Source organism: Hetaerina americana, unplaced genomic scaffold (genome assembly GCF_022747635.1).
Source record: "Hetaerina americana unplaced genomic scaffold, ioHetAmer1.1.p SCAF_6, whole genome shotgun sequence".
NCBI lineage: Eukaryota > Metazoa > Arthropoda > Insecta > Odonata > Calopterygidae > Hetaerina > Hetaerina americana.
In genome coordinates this window covers 88,344,490-88,365,330 of record NW_027287205.1, presented here as the reverse complement: position 1 = coordinate 88,365,330, position 20,841 = coordinate 88,344,490, and the positions used below count along the sequence as shown (strand labels likewise).

At 44.7% G+C, this 20,841-nt stretch overlaps 1 protein-coding gene across 1 annotated transcript in view; it reads left to right on the top strand.

The window, feature by feature from the left end:
- The window catches only part of LOC139695525 (uncharacterized), a 452,837-nt gene that overhangs the window by 192,536 nt on the left and 239,460 nt on the right, over nt 1-20,841 (top strand). Inside the window, exon 2 of the mRNA XM_071594355.1 lies at nt 19,726-20,049. Coding sequence (XP_071450456.1) covers nt 19,726-20,049 — 324 coding nt within the window. The remainder of the gene's footprint in view (nt 1-19,725; nt 20,050-20,841) is intronic.

The following is a 20,841-nucleotide window of genomic DNA, read 5'->3' as shown; positions in this document are numbered from 1 at the left end:
GAACTGCCCCCTTTTGAATAGCGTGTAATTTTGAAATTTCTTCCGACACAGGTATTGGTTCGAGACGTTATTTCCACCGAATCCAGTAAAACAAAAACTTTTATTTCATTTTATTTTATGTACTCTGCGAGCCACCGCCAGGATGTGTGGCAGGGGGTCAATACGCACCAGACTAATTTTTACCCGAAAATGACCCTATCGCGGTTGAACAATGTTATTATTGCCTTGACCTCTAGCTTATTTTGGGCCCATTATTGTAATTGTTTCTTTTGAGCAAGTCTCTCTTGGAAAGGGTGCTCTTATTTTTGGAACTCGGATCCAAATCATCTAACACTGCGAAGGGGATGCTGGCGGAAAGAATTAAGAACTTATCTTGAACTGCCAAAATGAAGATTTAAGGAGTGAGAGGCGTTCCTTGCAGATGCCGAGTGATATGCGAAAATATTGCTTTGAATTGTTACGAGGAGAACGTGTCACTTCGCAGGAACAAAGACACTGGTCTGATCATTCATGAGTGATGAATTGGAACCCAAGGGCTCTTGAAGCGATGCTAATTAGACCGATGTACACCTGGTACCATACGCAGAAGTTGAATAAACAGTCGACTATCTTTCCTATCGGGCAGGAATGCCCCAGTACTTTGCTTCGGAAAGAAACATTTTCATTATATCTGAAACAGGATGATGATTTGTCGAAGCCAAATATGCGGATGTTGCTCTTTCAGATAACTAAGAGATGCATCAAATGCTGTGCAAATATAACATCTAAACGGGTGACGAATCTTGGATCTATGCGTATGAGTCCGAAACAAAACAGCAACCCACTGACTGCATGGGTCTCCCAAGACGAGTCAAAGCCGACAAAAGTGATTCGTGCACGAAGCCCATCGAATCAAATGATCACCTGTTTCTTCGGAAGAACTGGACGTTCGGATACCGTACCGCGTTAGAGCAACGTAGAGCCGTACATTCTGAATGGCACGCGAGGATTTGTTTGCCAGAGGTGCTTGGCGAAATGCGGTAAAAGGAGCGGCAACGAAGGATCATTCTTCATCATGGCAATGCAAGCTCTCACAAAACCGGCTGAAACAGCTACTTATTTGACTGGCCGAAACGTCAAATTATTGGGTCACCGTGTACAGCCCTGATTTAGCACCAAATGACCTCTTTTTACTCCCGTCTATCAAGAATCAATTGCGTGGCCAATCGTTTTTCGGCGCCTGAAGAAGCCGTTGATGCATTCAAAAAAAATGTTTTGGAGTTACCTCAATCGGAGTGGAACGAAAGTGCTCCGAAAATTGGTTCGAGCGCATGCAGAAGTGTGTATTGATTATCATGGAGATTACTCCGAAAAACAATATAGCCATTTTAAATAATAAATTTCTGTCTTTTCATCATTAGGCTGAAGATATAAATAGCAACCCTCGTACGTGTGATAAAATCCAAGTTAAGTCAGTCCGTTCGTCGAAAGCAGGGATTGGATACGAGTAGCAGATTTAAATCTTAAACTTATGTCTCCGGCTTTGAAAGGAAGTTAGTTAGTGAGAAAGGTGACATGGAAACACGTTGTCCCTACATGTTTTGCATTAATATTAGTACGCGAGTTTCAGCAGCTTTGGAGAAGTACGAAATGAATGCAGTTACAAATTCTGACAAGTTTCAATTTTACCAGAAAGATGGAATTCACGAGTTCCATGTTATTCCCTAGGCGACGGTTATCACTCTTGGTGGATCGAGCGACTTGTATTAACGTGCGCGTATACACAACTTTCGCCGTTTTCCCGTGGCCTGCTACTTCTATCGCCTCTCCGGATCGAGGGAAAACACGGCCACCAAGCAGTCAGTGTACGTCGGTGAAGACAAGCCACTTATCAAGCGCCGCCCGCGGTCCCTAGTCTAAACACAAGGTACACACGCTCGGAGCGCGGATGCCTCTAATTTGGGTGCGGCCTGTTAAATCCGGGCCGTGTTATGAGAAGGCAAATAAGAGATAATAAGAACTTTGCTTGGGAGTCCCAAAGTCAAACAAATTGTCACCCGGCCTTTATCCGTGGAGTCTTGTGGGTTTTGCGTCTGTGTGTGCGTTCGCGCGCGAGGGAGGGACGAAGATCAGTCAGTGGCTCTCTTTGTGTTCCTTCCGCGAAACGTCGAAATCGAAAACGTCAACAAGAAACGTTGAAAACTTCAAAATCGAAAAGTGTTGCTCTTCCTGGTCGTCCCACTCATACCGTACTCCCGGATTGAATACTGCCCTCGGATTTCTCTCTCTGAGGGAACGATGGGAAGCGCCTGGAAGGAAGCCCTTGTTTAAAAAGCTTGTTAAGCCAGAAATCGTTGTTAAATGTAGTTTCAAGTTGAAAAAAGCACGTCCTCATGTATTAAACGTTTCGCCACGCGTTAATTTCATCGTGCGGTGCGCGTGAAGGCGATGGGAGTTGCCCCATTGAGTGTCAAAGTTCAGCCATCCGCATCGCTAACAGCACTTCACTATGGCTAATTTAGCGAGCTTGGATGAAGAAATAGCCATGTCCTTCCAGGACATTTTCTTTGCCCACGAAGTCGCGTTCAGAGTGGAGACCTATGATTTTTAATTCCACGCGAATTGATATCACTCGAATTCCAACGGCAGATGTGTGTGAATGTTATCTTTTTGGTGGAATATGACCCTGTTACGAAGGTCACCGTGTTCTTCTTTTGGATTATTTTTAATGCTTGCTTCTCCGATAATTCGCAATCTATGCACACCTGTGGATGTGAATATCTTCTAAGCTGTTAAAGCATTTTTTTATGGTGCCGTAAATCATTTGAGAGTGGAGATAAGAGATTTATCCACTCGTAGGTGTACCAGGAAGTAGCTTTGTGTGTAGAGCGTTCGGCTACTGGTTCAAATACTCGGTGACGCCTCTGATTACACTTCAGTTATGAACAGAACTCGTGCGCGGTACATTTTTGGTTTTTCGGATCTCTCTGGAAATCCGTGAGAAGTTAATTACCGATGGCTTGGATTTGATACAACGTGCAATCCAATGAGATTTGAGCTTTGCCCTCGCCGATCGAAGCGATGATACTCCAGGGTTGTTGACTGCTCGGGTTTGAATTCACGAAAAGGAAAACTTAAATCCGTAGCTAATCTTCGAAATAGTTGGAGTTGAAGGCAGTGACGGAATGTTAAGTAAGCGGAGAAGAGCGAGGGAGTAGGATAGGCTTCTTGGATGGCATGAAGCAAGTTGCAGGATTCGTGATGAAGTGAAGAAGAAAACGATGTCGGGCAAGTAAGGTGACCTCGCCATACAGTATTGCTGCCCATTACGATCGTGAGAAACTCTCCAAAACCTACATCTTAAAGGGTGAATTACCTTGTGCTGGAAGAGTTACGAAAAGTCATTCGTTTGCGGATTGCCTCATAATTTACAGGCACTCGCCTCGGGCGACTCCTTGTCTCTATTCAGAAGGATAACTTAAATATTGACCTCTGCATTCACCTACCCAAACTTACTGATTGATGACTGTAATCTCATTGAAATGCATCCCTACTTAATCGACTTCCTATCACGTGCTGTTAGATAGCCTGGGTTGCGAGTCACTGAAAGCACGAATAGTCCCGCATCGACGAATACATTGAATGAACCAGCATCATATAAAGCTGGAACGCCGAAACAGAATGGAACTGTTAAGTGGTGGGTGAGTGAAGTGTAGAGAGGCAAATCGAAAGACAAATGTGTTTAAGGGATCCTTGTTTCCTCGCGCAATAGAAAATCAGTAATTACCCTGTACTCAGTCTAATGACGGCATAAAAAGATATGTGACAGTTTGTCGGGGGGTTCTCCCCGGGGCAAGCATTGAACGAAATCCCCTCGCCTGAAGTTAAAATAGTCTGGCCTTCAAAATCGATGTTAATTTGTGTTTTGTAGTCAATTGCGAGCTTCCCTTATGCATATCACTTTCAAGAATACTCCTGGGGCTAACTAAATCTCTCTGAACACATGAATGCCAAGAAAGAAATATGCGTTCATCAATTGAGGAGAGAATGGTAATAATAGAATGAGACGATTAAGGGTAGATTTTATTTTGCGTCTTTATTGTATATCCTCAGTTTACAAGTCACTGAAAGCACGAAGATTGCACGAACGGCTGTGACGGTACGATTAGCAAATGAGGAAGTTTAGCGATTGCAGTGGAAGGGAATGCATCAACATGGTGGCTTACTGCATTGCAAGGCGAGCGACCGCGGAGAGTGATTTGGAGAGAAATTGATTGCCTAACAGAGCGATTTACTGTTTATGAAGAATCCTTTTTCCCTCGCGCAGCTGGTGACCGCTAAACGAAGGAGCATGCGATACTGCAATACGAGATATCATGAAATAAAATGATAGGATGTGGCAATGGTTACCGTAATGACTGGTGACCTAACAACCTCGGATGCTGATGAACTCTGGCTTATCTCGCGGAAGGAGAGCCTTATCTCCATTGCACATATAATAATAATCCCTCTTGGCAACCGCCTTCGCGGCGGCTTACAGGGTTAGGCTTGATTCACACTTGCGACATGTTCACGATGCCGCTTTCCTACGTTCTCGCGTTCTACCTGCATTCACTCGCGGTGGTCCAGCATTGTGGTCGAAAGTACGAGGGTCATACGGAAAGTAGTACCCGTTCGTGCCGCATGAAGTGCTGACGACGCGAGTAGCCGCTGGACGAGGTCAGATAGCTTCAGTGGCTTGTCTGCCTTCTCTGAGCCAAGTTGCGTGACGCTAGCATTGCCTGTGTTGTTTCTGTGATTGTTTACAATGTTTAAAAAAATTGAGAACGCCGCCAGTTGTGAAGTGAGGGCAGTGATTAAATTCCTCAATGCAAGAAACGTTCGCCCATGTGATATTCATCGCCAATTAAAGGAGGTGTATGGAGACAATGTAATGGACGAGTCGTCTGTTCGGCGGTGGTGTCGCAACTTCAACATGGGGAGGGGGAACACACACGACGATGAGCGTTCGGGGAGACCGTCTGTCATTACAGACCAACTGGTGAGCTCAGTTGACGAATTCGTGAGGAACGATCGGCGCGTCACAATTGATGACATCTGTGAGCATTTTCCCAATGTTTCTCGAACAATTGTTCATGAAATTGTTAAACACCATCTGCATTATGCAAAAATTTGTGCAAGATGGGTCCCTCGCGTATCTCAATGAGCTGGCGGCGAAGGACTATGCAGCAGGAATACAGAAACTTGTCACACGTTATGACAAATGCCTTAATTTGCTTGGAGATTATGTTGAGAAGTAGTTTAAAGTATCCTCTTTCAAATAAAATTTTTTATGTTTGTTAATATTTACTTTTGTGTCTTTATTTCACGAACGGGTACTACTTTCCGGATGACCCTCGTACATGATCATGGATTGTAAAGGGTTCGTTGTCAAGTTAATAAATAATCAACCGCTGATTTGACAGTGGTTGCCAATCATTTAGATGAGGAAGGCGTGGAATAGGAAGGTGGCTCTAAGGCAATACGATGAGAGTAATTTGGGCTAACATTAATTCACGACGACAATTCAAACTAGAGTTCCTCCCCGTTAATTGATCGCGAGTAATTTTAATTTGATTTTATTTTAAAAACATTTACTTCGTGGGCGCTTTATATTTGGTGCGGAATTCGTTGATTTCACTCAAGTAATGTTTCGGTGTAAGCCGTTGCAATTGGAAAATAAACTGTTCAGTTCGGAAATGGTAAGAGGCAAACACGCGATGTTGCATTGAAAGATTACTTTCGTTTGAAACAATGGTCGGTCGAGTAATGTGGCGCTTTGGGAGGCGTTTGGAATGCTGTTTCTTTCCTATAGCACTCTTAGAAGATATATTTAAATGTTTATAGATGTAGACAATCAATTTGAAAAGAAATATTTTCAAATTGCTACCCGGATGTGAAGTCATCGCTCTTAAAGAAATAAAACTTGACACTGGAGCTTCCATTGTCAAAGGAGATCGTCGAATAATGTTAACATCGCTTTCATTCGCGTGCTACAGAGTCAATTTGCAACCTTTAAGAAAAATAGTAGTCACCGAAATACTGAGGATTCGTGGAATCACTTCCTTGAGATCACGGGCTCAGTTGTTAACAAATTAGTTCCCATTAAATTTATAAAAGATAATACGTTGTCTAGATGGTAGGACGAGGATGTTAGGAAGGCATTGCGACGTTAAAGGCTATCTCATGCCAAAATGAAAAAGATTAGGCATGATTTCTCTAGCGACCAAAGAATTGAATCACTTATGGTTGTAAGATATCTAGGACGAATGCCAAAAATGAATGTCGGAAATCATTAAGCGATTTCAAATAGAAAAGATTACCGAAAAATTGGAACGAGAATCCGAAAGAATTTTGGTCGTACGTCAGAGAGCTTCAAGGAATTAAGTCAGCTGTTAATTCACTCCAAAATGGTAAAGGCGAAAGAGTTGCCAGCAGTTTGGAAAAGGCTAAATTATTAAATTCCTTCTTCAAAAGCATCTTCAACTATATATCACCGAATATTTCCGATAGGTTACCAAATTGTGCCGATGTCCAAAATTGTAATCTCATAAAATGGAATAGAACGTTTGCTGAAAAATATTAAGATTAATAAATCCTCCGGGCCCGCTGATATACCCGCTCGTATATTTAAAGATCGAGCTTCAGAAATTGCGCCGTAACTAGAAATAATATTGAAGAAGTCGTTGGTAGATCACAAGGCTCCCGGAGATTGGAAAACGGTTAACGTAATACCAATATTAAAAGACAGAGACAAAGAGAAACCGAGCAATCACAGTCTTATTCCCTCTCACATCCATTTCGTGCAAGGTTATGGAACAGTTTCTAGTTCGATCGTGAGACACTTCGATAATCAGGAGTTATTGATGAAAAATCAGCACGGTTTCCGAAAAGATAGATCCTGCGAGACACAACACGCGCTCTTTGCTCATGATATTCTTAAAAACCTGGTGCTAATCAAGTTTACGGTCTCGGCTGTCTCGTTTTCATTTCTTGGTATGTTTACTTCGTGAAAGAGCCAGTGTACGTTATATTTCTAGATTAAAAGAAAGCCTTCGACGAAGTACCTCATGGTAAACTACTCGTAAAGCTAGAAGCATATGGCATAGATATAAATATCCGGGTTGGGTTAAAGACTTTTTGAATGGTCGCGTACAAAGAGTAGTGATAGATGAGTTAGCTCTAATGCAGTAGAAGTCATCGGCCCTGATGACGATGGAAAAGGATTTCATCGAAACGTCGGCAGCGATGGAGATGGAGGAGATTACCCGGATGAAATCCCGAGAAGAATTCACTGCCAGTAGAAGTTATTTCGGGTGTTCCCCAGGGAAGTGTCATCGGACCTCTTTTATTCCTACTTTACCTTAACGACACTGACTCCGTGGCCACTAGTAAGATACGTTTATTTGCCGATGATGCAGTTGTTTACCGTGATGTCTGTGATCCTGAGAACAGGGCAGCTTTGTCAGATGACTTATTACTATACAACACCGGTACGACACTTGTTAATTAGAGTTAAAATTTAAAAAGGTGCTTAGTAATACATTTTTGGAAAAAGAAAAATTCCCTCCCGATCGCTTACTGTATCAGGAACACCGAAATGAAATGTTTAGACTCGATTAAATACCTAGGCGTTACCCTCACTCTTGACCTCTCCAGTGTGAAACACATACAGGGAATATGCGGTCAATTTACCAAAAAATTAGGACTTAATAAAAGAGTACTGGGTAAATGTGATGAAAAGGTCAAAGAGAAATGCCATCTGTCGATGGTTAGACCTCATTTTGAATATGTTTATAGTATTAATGGGATCCTCATGACGTTGGATTAATTAATTGCCGAATAGGATCGCGTTCAGCGTAGAGGAGCTAGATTTGTAAAACGATGTTATGATAGACTTGGGAGCGCATCCAAAATATTGGAGCAGCTAGGCTGGGAATCACTCAATGGAGCGAAGGTTAAAGATCCAGATTTGATCTCTTGCACTAATTGGAAGGGCGTGTCTTTAGTGGTGATGCTGAATATGATTGCCCCCATCGCAATACGGTAGGAGGGATCATGTCAATAAACTTAGAGAGATTAAGTGTAGAACAATTAGATTTAAGATGTCAATTTTTCCACGAACGGTAATGGATCAGAAGTCCAATCGGTCGGACAATGCCTGACGGGCGACGCTCGGTTGATTTGCCCAACGGGTCATTTGAGGGTAAGAATTAGTCTGGGGTGAATTCACCCCCTGCCCCATACCCTAGCGGTGGTTGGCAAGGGATTTAAATGAGAAAACTAAAAATTTGAAATTTCATTTGGTGAAATTTCAGAGCAGTTTGATAGCTGTAAGAGGTGGACAATTATCATCCCATTCATCCTTTTCGGTTGACGATGAAACCGAATTCTTTGAAAGATTTGTGTGTGAATTCTGTATGACAGTGTTCGCTTGAAGAAGGAGAGGCAATTCCTCACTCGATGCGATGAAATTTTATTTTCTGGATTACTTTTATGAGCTAGAGCATTGGTCTGCTTGACATCATTTCTTTCTCTGCTTGACCCATCAGTTTCTCTCAAGTATGCATGTTTCATCTGATGGAAAGTTACCTTGATGCTAATGTGTCTCAGTCCTGAGGATATGGAGGATTTAATTATAGTTTTATTAGATTTATTTAGTACCCTTATAGCCGGTATTAGGGTGTGTGGCAGGGGATGATTACATACCGGACTACCCTAGACCCGAAACACATTTTTCTTTTAGCGCAGTCGGGCATACGTTATTTTACTCGTTTTTTCATCCCTTATCGTTCGTTGAAAAAATGACATCTTGTCTATCTGCCTACACTTAATCTCTCTAATTTTATTGACATGACCTCTCCTGCCTTCACACGATGGGGTAATGATACATTTTCGACATCATCACCGCCAAAGAGACGTCCTTCCAATTTACACAAGAGCTTCAATATTGTCATTTAACCTTCGCTTCATTGTGTGATTCCCAGCATAGCACCTCTAATATTTTGGATGCGCTACTAGGTTTATCATAACAGCATTCCCCAGTTATAGCTCCTCTACGCCCTGCACGCGATCATTTGCCGCAGCGGCAATCTTCAGCCGTGGCCCCTTCGCTCGCTTCCGGCTGCGCAGTGGGAGGGATGGGCCTATGTCCTCGGCGCCGTGGGTAACGTTCGAGTGTTGGTTGACACTCATTGTCGTCGGATCCCGAGCCGCGTCAACCCAGTTTCAGTCTCCAGACGACTGCATCCCTCCCTCCCTCCCGCTCGCTCCGGCTAAGTGCGTTTCCCTCCGCTGACAGCGCCTCTTCGGGCGTCGAAAATAGATCCTAGGGGTCGCGTGGTCTCCTAATGACGAATGGGTTTCGACACCGGCCCGCGATCATCAGTCCCCCTCATCTCAAGCCTATCTTTAGTTAGTATACCCTGCTAAGAGGCCTCCACGGTGAGTTTCTTTAATTTCCTTCCCGCTCCTGGCAATAGGGAACGCGTCCAAAAAAATGAGAATTTTTTTGAAAACATTCCGCGCCCATTCTATTTTTCTCGCAAGCACGTGTAATTGCATCTCGAGCACCTTTCATTAAGGCGGCAGTTTGGATTCCAGCCTCTCCTCTCCTCCCCTCCCCCCCCCACTCTTGAAGAATTGTTAGCCGCCGTCGTGTTTCTCCCTTCTTCCTCTCTCGAGCCAACGAGCAGCGGTCTGAATTGCGGTCTGCATACCGAGAACTCTTTGCCAGTTTCTGTTTTCGTTGTGTACCGGCACTTTTAAAATGAAACCTGGCAGTGTAGACTATTCTTCTCTTTTCTTATTCGACTTTCAGCTTTTCGGTTTCCGTCGATTTGTTTTCTTCTGCATGAGAAAGTGTTTTTAATGCAATAAAGTGGATTTTGAGCCACTTTAATTGGATAAAGTTAGATTACTGTTTTATATCGTATGCAATATGCTTTGCTGATTATTTTATGTGTTATCAGCTTAGAATTGAATGAAGGGCGTATTTAGTATCCGTGGAATTTTAAAGTCTGTGATGCATAGGGGATGATGCAGTGTGTCGATGCAAGGCGGGGAGAGAGCATTGGGCGCCGGGCACTTTGGGGATGTGATGACTGGAAGTTCATGAAAAGTTATGCTGCGTTGAGGAAGGGTTTGTTGCAATGCATGGGAGTGTTGGGCTGCCAAGTTTCTAGGTCAATTAAAAGAGTAAATTGCAGTCAGTGAAATTTTTCTTCATTCATTACATTTCGATTTAATTATCTTAAGTGTTGCGTGGGTGAAATTACGTTGATAAAAACTGAATGAGTAATGTATGAAATTGTATGCAATACAGTGCTTACCTGGTTTCACTCTTACGTTAAAATAGATGCGGGGGGATATCGATTGGTGATTGTTGAATGCCTACGGTGTGGCGTATAGAAAGGGGAGAGAGAGTGTAATGGGAAAACGAAGCAGTGGGAGGGAAGGAGAATAGGAATTTTGGAGGGAGTTGATGGAGCTTTTAGAGTTTAAATACTCAGGTGCGCACAGTGTGATTGGGTACTTGCTGCCGTGTATAGTTGCGCAGTGCTTTATCTCCCTGGGTCCATGAAAAACATTCCTTTAACCAGAAATGTATGGAAATTATTTATTAAACAAATCAAGTTTATTGGAAATAAACGATACGGTTACTGATATGCGTGAGCCCTTTTGTTTTTATCGGCAGTGTATTTGATACCGTAATCTTCGTTACACCATTCCAGAGAGAGATTGACCAATTTCTCATGCACTTTTCACTTCGCTGATGGTTTATTTGCTTTCTGTGCTCGTTGTGCATTGTCCTATTCGTCCTTTCCGTGGACATTCATTCCGAGCAAGCATCGCGCACCATTGCCGGCCGGAACCGCGTTGTTTCCCTCCCCGCCGGCGCAAATTACCGGCACGTAACGGTTTATTTTCTCGTCAAATACCGTGGAACAGCAAGCAGCGCCTCCCTCCGACCCACGCGAAGGTCGACCCCCTGGCGGAGGAATACGGGAGGATGTGAAAAAAAGAGCGGCTGGAAGCGTAACCTCATTAGCGGCGACACAATGGCATCGCGTTTAAGCTCGCAGTGTTTTATTTCCATGCCCCTCCTTCCCCCCCCCCACCATCATACAATACGACCCCTCCCCCGCGCGCTTTCTTCTCTTTCCCCAGCGCTCCTTCCTCCGGGGAACACGTATCCATTATTCACCCCCGCGCCCATTCCCCCCACCCCATTCCCCATTGCTCCCTAAGTTAGAGGCCATGCATTTAGAGCAGGTTGAACATTACACTTACCTGGAGAGTGCTTAAGACATGAAAATGAGGGACGTACTTAGGAAATTAAAAGAAGAAGTGCGTTGGGCGACGGAGCTAATAAAAGGAGAGGGAATTTACAGCGGGAACCTTGAGCAATGATGCCCAGAAAAGACGGGTGAAAACATTAATGCGGACACTATAATTGGACGGCATGGAAACTTAGTAGCGTGGACCAAATGAGGAGAATAGATTGGAGGGAATTTGATTTGATGTGATTGTGGAGTATTGGAGGAAATAAAGGGAAGAAGAAGGAAAACGAAAGAAGAGGTGGATGAGGGGGAAAGGATGGGTTGTTGGAAGAAATTTGAAGAGAGCAAGACTGGTGAATGTGGATGAGATTACTTGGAATAACTGATTAATGATTGAAGTTTAATGTCGAAGGATGATGCTCTGATAGTATGTAGAAGAGTGAGAATGTACGTAACGGGTCTCAGGCGAGGCAGAGTGCGGATTGAAGAATGGTCATGGCGGACAGAATGACGGTATTTGGAAGACAAGTGCTGCTGTGGGGAGTTGAAGCATTGCTCATATGGTAATGTATGGCGTTAAGAGTATTCGCTTTTCATCAATAGTATGTAGATCGAACTTTTTTCGAATTATTTTCGTTCTCATCACGTTTCCATTTTGAACCTAGGTTCAACCCGACGATGCTCTGAATATTTAAATCAAACCTATATACTTTTTAGTATACCTTTAAAACTATTAACACTCTCTACATTGTAATTACGGCAGTTCTGACTTGTAGTAAAAAAGTAATTTCTGAGCGATGCGACGTCTGCTATTCTCTTCGCTGGTGCAAAATAAGTGCATTTGCTCGAAAACATTTCCCGCAATCAATTTCAAATTTCATGTGCTAATTTCAATTTCATACCCGGTAGGATTTTTTGCCGGCGTATTATTTGTGCCAACTGGTGTAAAGTTATTCGACAATATCAACAGGAAAAATCTTTGGTAGACAGAATTTGCTTCATTCAATCTAGTTAATAACACGCGTATCAATAATGTATTTTTTAAGTGCTCTACTGAATGAGGAAGAAGATACTACCCTAATACGCGAACTGAGGCCACAAAAACTTTATTTGGCAAAATGTAGTCTACATCAATTTTGTCCCCTTCAATGTTCTCTACATTCGTTGCTCTGCACTCATTCCATCTTCTCTTCCACTGTTTAAAGCACCCTTTGAAGTCCTCTTGGCAGTTAGGCTTTTTATTCCTCTTGTCCTTTCTTTATTTATTTTCTCTTCCGCATCTTCCCAATGTGATGTCCCCTCATCTTATTTCTGCAGTTTCGGAATAGGAAAGAGTCGCAGGGCGTGACATCTAGAGAATAAGGAGGATGATCTAGGATGGCGATTGATTTTTTTGCCAGAAACTGGCGAACAATCAATGCAGCTAGGGCACGATTTTCGCACGGATTTCTCTTGAACCCAAATGTTCAGATAAAATAGTATGCACTGTTGATTTTCCAAAATTAGGTTCATCATGGTCGCCAGATTGACCATTTCGCGTATTTTTCGGGCAGACCACGTATTACAGGCTACGCATTCTCTCACCGTTTCCCACAAAACCGACCAATCTCGACGTCTATCCGCCTCCCCTCTCAACCCTTCACTCCACACGACAGGCGCTTGCGAAAATAATCAGTTCTGGAATATCGCGACCCCCTGGTTCGGTCCCCCGTTCCGCGTCCCCGCCCCAGGTCTGCCCCTCCTCTCCGAGGAATGAAGGCATCCGGTCTATGGTACAAGGGAAGGGGTGGCGAGAGGGAAAGGGGGTCGGGAGGGTGTGTGGGCCTAGAGAAGGCAGCAGCAACAGCCTCTGCCCCCCCCCCACTCCCGCAGTCGTGTGGGGCCGCGTTTCCGGCCCGCGCTCATTTCCCCTGCATTCATCTCCCCAGCCAAACCACCCCCCACCGCGCTGTTCCTCAAATATTTCATTATCTTCCCCTTTAAAATATCGGACGTGTTACGCACACCGAGGGGGGGGGGGGGGGTCACCCCAGGGCGGCAGAGTCGGGGGGAAACCGCACAACATTCACTCCTGGCGATCCCGGTGATTGCTACCGCGCAATCGCAATCACGTTGATGAGGGGGAGAATGTGGACGCATTCGCCCGGGTCCAAGTCTGGCTCTTCGGCTTTCCCTCTCACTCACTCTTAGCCGTGAAAAAAGTGATATTTCAATCCTGTTTCCTGGGCTTGGAGCCATTTCACTGTCGTGTGTGGGAGGGCGCGGAACGCCGTTTGCCAATGGGGGAGGGAGTGTTCCTTGGACGGCCCTGGTCCTTTCTCCCCCCCCCCCCCCCACACCTTCGGGGATGAGATAAGAATTGGGCGGGCGGCTCTTTCTCGCCCTCCCGAAACACCCCCTCCACGAGACGTCTTTCCTGTGTTTCTGGCTATTTGCCCCGTTGTCTTCTTATTCATTCGCGGCAGAATGTGGGGGGGGAGGGGGGTTGTGAGAATGAGCGGAGAGGGAGAAGTAAAACAACACACCGCCCGCCTCTGCTCCAGTGTCCGTCGACGGGGTCACCCCCCCCCTCTCCGCGGGGCCAGACGGTGCGGGACCACCGCCGAGGGCAAAAGGAGGAGTGGCGGACGAGAGGAGGAGGGATTGCCGGGAGAGAGGCAGGTCAGGTTCTCGGGAGCATCATCCCCCTTTGACATGATGAAACCCCTCCCCGTTCCGAACGCGGCGTCATCTCTTCGCGGGCGATCCTTACGCGCGCGCGCGCCTTCTCCCTAGGTGGGTCGGAAATGGTTTATTTATAGTCCGCCTGAAAAATTCTTATTTCTCGGGAAATTTCTGTTTTCCGAGGACCATGTTATTCTTATCCCCAATCGGTTTGCGGTACAATTGGCATTTTATTCCCTTGTTTTGGTGCGGTGGAGCAAGTATTTTCTCGTCGGTTGTGCGAAAATTGTGCTGTTTCTTTGCTGCCACCACACACGACCCCGATGATTCTTTATGCATTGAAAAAATTGTCAAAACGCCACTTGGAATATGGTGATATCTGCTCGTGGCTTTTCTCCACGGCTCGTTATGTTTAAATTCCACGGGTAGCAAATTTGTACCTTTTGATGCCGCAAGTCGGTTTGGTAGGTGATGGCAGAGTTCACCCAGAAGTACTAAGTCCGTCGACATGTGAAATTCACACATCAGGGTAGAGGGGGCAGTTCCTTTCCCTGTGCCGGATATGGTTTCCCAGGAAGATCTGGTACCCGTAAAATCACATAGCTTGGGTGGAGCTGCAGGTGCACAGAGTGCCTTGCCCGGGAATCGAACCCGGACCCCTTCGGTCAGCAGTCCAACGCTCTACCCCCTGGATCGCCGCGACCCACATGTATAATTATATATATATATATATATATATAATTATATATATATGTATATACAATTATATATACATGTATATACGTATATATGTATGTTATATATATATATTATATATATATATAATATATGCATATATATATATATATATATATATATATATATATATGTATATATATATATATGTATATATATATGTATGTATATATATGTATGTATATCAATTACGCACTGACATACAGGCAAATAGGTATTTATAGACACACCCGTATATATATGTATATGCTTCTTTTCCGATGGGGTGTGGAGGAGGGGCGAAGATGGGGTTGGTCAGGCGGAGAAGGAGTCAGGCGTTGACCTAGGTTGCGGCCTCGAGGTCATCGTCATCATCGCGGTCGCGCAGAGATAAATTTGTGTTCCTCCCCACTAATTGGTCCTGCCAACGGGGCCCCATTCTCGTAGGCGGGTGGGGGGGGGCGAATGATTTCGCGGTCCGAACTTGAAGGGAGAGAAGGCAGTCAAATGGGTCGGGTCGAAGTTGACTCGCGGAGTGAATCGAATTCCGTTGTACAAAAGTTCATTGACTGCCCAAGCGGGCAAGAATAAACCGTCCTGGTGAGTGAAGTCCCGCCTCTACCGGTCATTGTACATAAGAAACGCATGGCATTGAAGAAAGAAACATTGCTGAGGTGGAAGTGCGGTTTGCGAGAAGGTGAAACTTTGATCGGTGGTGTTTATCTGGAGCCCCGCGCCATCCTTCTCTCTCTCCCGCGGTGAGGGTTCTCGAGATACGAGGGAGGGCGGTAGGGTTCTCGTCGCCTGAATGGTCCTTGGGAGACTCGGGCTTGACTCTCCGCGAAGCCCCTAAAGCTGCCTTTCGTTTTGTAAATTGTTAAGATTTGAATGTAAAGAAGTATTACGTATATTGCTTAATACATTGTACTTATTTCGTAAATTGCCGACGGAAACATTGTAAACATGTAGAGGCGCATGTAGCAAAACATGAAGTTAGCGATCTTGCACATACGAGCAGGTACCAACAAAAAAGTGGAAAAAAGTCGGTGTTAAGGCAAGTGGTACTCTTTTTCAGACGAGGAAAATTGCATTTACGTAGTTTTCAAAAATTGTTATTTAGAAAATTCCTACACAAAGCTGTGTTTCCAGTTTTAAAGTGCTGTATGCAAGTAATTGCGGGAGATGCCGCGACAGTTACTTTTACTCGGAGTCATTCACTAATTTCCTCGGAAATGTAGAAATTCCAAAGTTGAAAAAAAAAATCATTCGTCTCTCCTGGGATTCAAACCCGGAGCACTCCACTTCTGGTCGAGTGCACTTAACCAATCACCAGAGCAATTCACCAACCAATAGTGTGTGTGTGTGGGGGTATTACTTCGTCACGTCTCGTCTCTTTCACGTCCCAAGGCATTCATTCTCACTGCCGGAGGACGACGCCTCGGTATTTTGACTGGTGAAAGCACTCGACCGGAAATCGAGGGATTGAGACTCGAATCCTGGTCAAGGTGAATAATAATTTTACACTTTGAAATTACCGCTTTTATAAGTGATGCATACAAGACAATATGAAACAGATATATTATATAGACTAAGATATATCTACAAAATTTTTGAGCGTACGCATCCAAGCTAGGAAGATTGGGTTATGGTCATTTAAGTGGTTAAAATATATTGTTTTCATTTAGGAAATAGTATCCTACAAGCGGTATTGGAAATTTGTTGTAGCGTTTAAAATTGAACGAGTAATATGTTTGTGGGCGTTTATGCGCCATCATCGACGAAGATAAGGTTGGCAACGTAAAGTGATCGAGGTTGGTGTCATGCGCTCTCCAGCCATTCAACTTGCTCATTCGAAAGTATTGGCATTATTTTTTCAAATTTGAGAATTTTCGGTATTACGCATTAATATCTATTTTTAATAAAGCTCATTTGAGAGAACATTTGCACCTGTGAACATGAACGAAGACAAAATTGGCAAGAGTGCTAGAGTGGTGATTTATTTCAATATATCGAAATCGGATCATGTTAGCGGAGTTTAAGTTTACCGGAGAGAGGAGAGGCGGTGGGCAAGCGAAATATTAACTCTCAATCATCTGGGAGTTGGCATATTGGAAGTAATGTGTATGGGGTTTGGTATTGATATCACTCCGGAATTGATTAAAGGAAACTGTCAATGAGGCTGATTAATCAGGGCTACTGGATTTGCTTTTTCAATCAAGGCGTGGAAGACTGTGTGAGGGCCGCAGGTAGGCTTTGTTTTTAAAACCTTCCAATGGATCAGAGAAATTGTTTCCTGGTCGTGTTGCATTTGTGATTTTTATATTAGGATAAACTCTCCCGTGGAAAATTGATGTCGCAATCTCAAAACTTGTCCAGTACATACGTTCTATACGTGTCCAATAAATACGCGAACTGAGGCCATAAGAACTTAATTTTGCAAAGTTTAGTCCACATCGATTTTGCCCCCTTCAAAATTTCTCTCCATGCTCTGCTATGTTATTCCATCTTCTTTTCCACTCTTTAAAGACCCTTGGAAGTCCTCGGCAGTTACGCTTTTTAGTTTTCTCGGCGTTTCTTGATTTATTGTGTCCACACCTTCCCAGTGATGTCCCTTCATCACATTTTTGCATTTTGGGAATATGAAAAAGTCGCAGGGGCGAGGTCTGGCGAATAAGGAGGATTATCAGGCATATCGCAGACAGCGAAATATTTCCCAAGTCCTTCACAGTTTATAGAAACGACAGACAGAATAGAGCCGGAGGAGGAGTGTTTATCGCGGTTAAAAACTCCACACTGCCACACACCTTTTTGGTGGCTTGCAGGGTATTGATGTAGATGTAGATGTATCAAGGATGGCGATTGAATTTTTTGCCAGAAACAGGCGAGCAATCAATGCTGAATGTGCAGGTGCATTGTCGTCATGGTGAAGGATCCATCCATTATGTTCGGTTAAAATAGTGTGTACCGTTGATATTCCTCCATTCAGTTCATCAGCTATCATTCGGACAGCTTTTCGACGATCGGCAAGAAGGACAAGGGACCCACACACACGATCAATGTTGTCGTCAACACGGGTGGTTGAAGGTCGTCCCGGCCTTGCATCATCCGTGGCGTCTTGTCGGCCATCTTTGAAACGCTTAATCAACTTGAAAACTTCACTTCTTCAGGCCATTATTGCCGTAAACGGCTGTCAATATTTCAGTAATTTCTGGATAAATTTTACCGCACTTCACCAATAAAACTTGATGCTGATTCGTTGCCCCGTGATTTCGTCAATTTCAATTTTCGACAAACAGTAAAAACAAGGACAACAGAAACGAACATAACTGGCACAATGCGCACAGCTCGACGATCCGCCAGGCACAGAAGGTTCATTGGGTCTCAGACAACTAGCGCCACTAGTGGTTGGGGCTATAGTCCACGTCATGGCCGCCAAATTGCACCAGTTCGCGCATTTATTGCACAGAGCACGTATTTCGTAGGAGGAATGAGGCAGATTGAATGCAATGAGTAATGAATGTAGAAGGGTACTGCGCTTATGGTTATCTCTGAAAGGTGTGCTACTATGCATATTTGTACGAGAATGGCTAACGTTCTGACAATCTTTGCCTCCTAATCCTAGCGGATGTCAGATGTTAAGAATATGACAAATTAAGACTATTTAGAAGATAAACTAATGATAAGAAGTTCATTAATATCCCAAGCAATGGGGTGAGTGAGCCTTAGTCCATTTCCTAATTGCGATTATCCAAAATAATTTGTTAGCCTTAGAATTTGGGATTAAATCCCAATGGATGACATTAATGCTTATTGAAATTCGTGGCCCTTCCTTTTTCTGCTCGTCCCAACTCAAATATACTATATCACATATTTATTCGACCACTTTTCTGGAAGAGGGAAAAGAGTCGCTACTTCATTTTCAGCAATACATATATTTACATTAAACGATGAAAATTTTGAAAATTTTAATCAAAGGCTAGAACTTTGATGAAAGATAGTTTTGGCCCAGAAGGGTCGACTGTAGTCGAGGCTTTTGGGGGGAAGTAGGTGGGGGTCGTGAGATTCCCTGCTCTCGTGAGTCGACACTCTTTCTTTCTTTTCAATGATGTGTAGTAGACGGGTGTCAGTAGGTGATTCAGTTCAAATGAGCGACTCCGGCGACTGAAACATGAGTCGTGAGTTTCAATATGTGACTCGCTCCTGTCAATGGTTCCGCACCTCGATGTGCTGCCTTGAGTAGAAACTCGTGTAACGTTAATCAATGTTCTTAAAAAGGTTATTTTTCCAGGGAATCTCAAGTGAATTCTTTTAATTCATTAATCTGAATATGTTCTCACGTTTCGCGCCAATATTATTCAGAAAAATCTTCCGTAAAATTTGTCCCGATTAAATTGTATGTCCATTCGACGGAAGAGGATGCTCGTTTGATTATTTTTCAGTTTGATGAAAATGCGCATCAGTAGTGCAGGGGGATACCTCAACATGACACTTTAAATTATTTGGAGTGGCGTTAACTATCCGTCCGCTTTTAGTTTAATGAAAATTATTTTCTTCGGAAAATTGTTTGACACGAATGTTCTCATGCATATTTATCGCGTAAATATGTATGTATATTCTCTGAAGTCTGAAAACACTGGTTTTTAACGTTTGAAGTGGAGGGGGATGAAAAAGAAAGAAGTTCCCCCATCACGTCCCTGAAATCCCACCCCACCTCCCCCTCCCCTTCCTGCCACCCTCCCCTCCCGACCCTCCGAAGAGGGCGCAGGCGCGGGAGCGCACCGCAGCGCCTGCCTGGCGGCAACCTCCCGAAGCTCCCACATTCCCTCTCGGGCCTCCAGCGGCACCGCATCGCGAGCGGGAAACGAGAGCGGAGCGAGGGGTGGCGGTTCGATAAACGAGGAGGCATAGGCAGAGCGGCCCGCGGGCACCTCTCGTGAGCGCAGGCCGCCGAAGATGCAGTGGCGGCGCCGGCGGCGGGTGACGTACGTCATCGGCTCGGCGCACCACGCTCTCCTGCTGAGGCAGTACCGCCTTTGTTCGTCCACAGGGGAGGAGGGTGAGGAGGAGGAGTGCTGCGAGGAGGGCGACTGCCCCCCTTCCACAGCCCTGGGGGGCCGAGAGAGGGCCAAGGGGGGCGGGTCCGATGGGGCCGCCTCCCCGCAGTTGCAGCAGCAGAACGGGGGCCCCAGGCAGGCCACGGCGGCACCTGCGTCTTCTTCGACTGCCCAGCACCACGCCCCCTACAGGGGCGGCGCGAGGGCCGGCCGGGGGCCTTTCGGCGGCGGACGGAGGGGCGGGGCCGCGGTGACCGACGGAATAAGGAAGGGGGCGGCGGTCGGCGGAGCCAGCGGCGTCTACACCTTCAACGAAGGTGAGTGCTCACTCCCTCTTGCCTGTTTTGTCTGTGTGCTCTATATTTGTATGTAAAAGAATGTTTTATAATATGCAGCCATCAACGTCGAGTTTTCAACTCCCTCGCTCGTTCGACGGATTAATATTATCTTGGAGAACGCGACTTCAAATTGCAATGTCTTGAGTATTGATTTCACCCTCCGCACCCCATGCCGAACACCTTTTTGATGAATTGTTGAGGATCTTTGTGAATGAATAAGTGAATGCACTCTTGCTTTATTGGAGCGACTACATTTATCTCGTTTTGGAATAACATAACATTTGCTGTTAAAAGTACTCAGGTGATCCTCGAATCCGACAATGTGGAAGCCCCCCTCCTTCGTGTCGGAGTTTTCTTAACTTTGAATCCGGATCCAATCGAAATGCTTGTCCCACCTTCAAGTTAGGTGTCTTTCCCATGTCCTATCTGCCATTGCAAATATTTACCCGACGAGCGCCAAACACCATGTCATAAAATTGGGACACCGGCCAAGATAAAATGTAAGCCGGCTGTAGTGTGTTTTCATGTAGTTGCCGTCGATGGTTTAAGTTCCCGGGAGATGTGCTTCTCTCGTCACCGTATCGTGTTTCTTTCGCGCCGAATCTTCCAGTCCAGCTTCGTCCCAAAGTGACGTTTCGCCAGACGTCACTCTTGACGTTTCAACTGTCAGTTTTTTCATCGCAGCTATTTACGGCTTGACTGAGGGGAGGAGTTTAATTTAAAATGATAGGATAACCGTATCTATTATAATTTTTAGCCAATTGAGTTTTT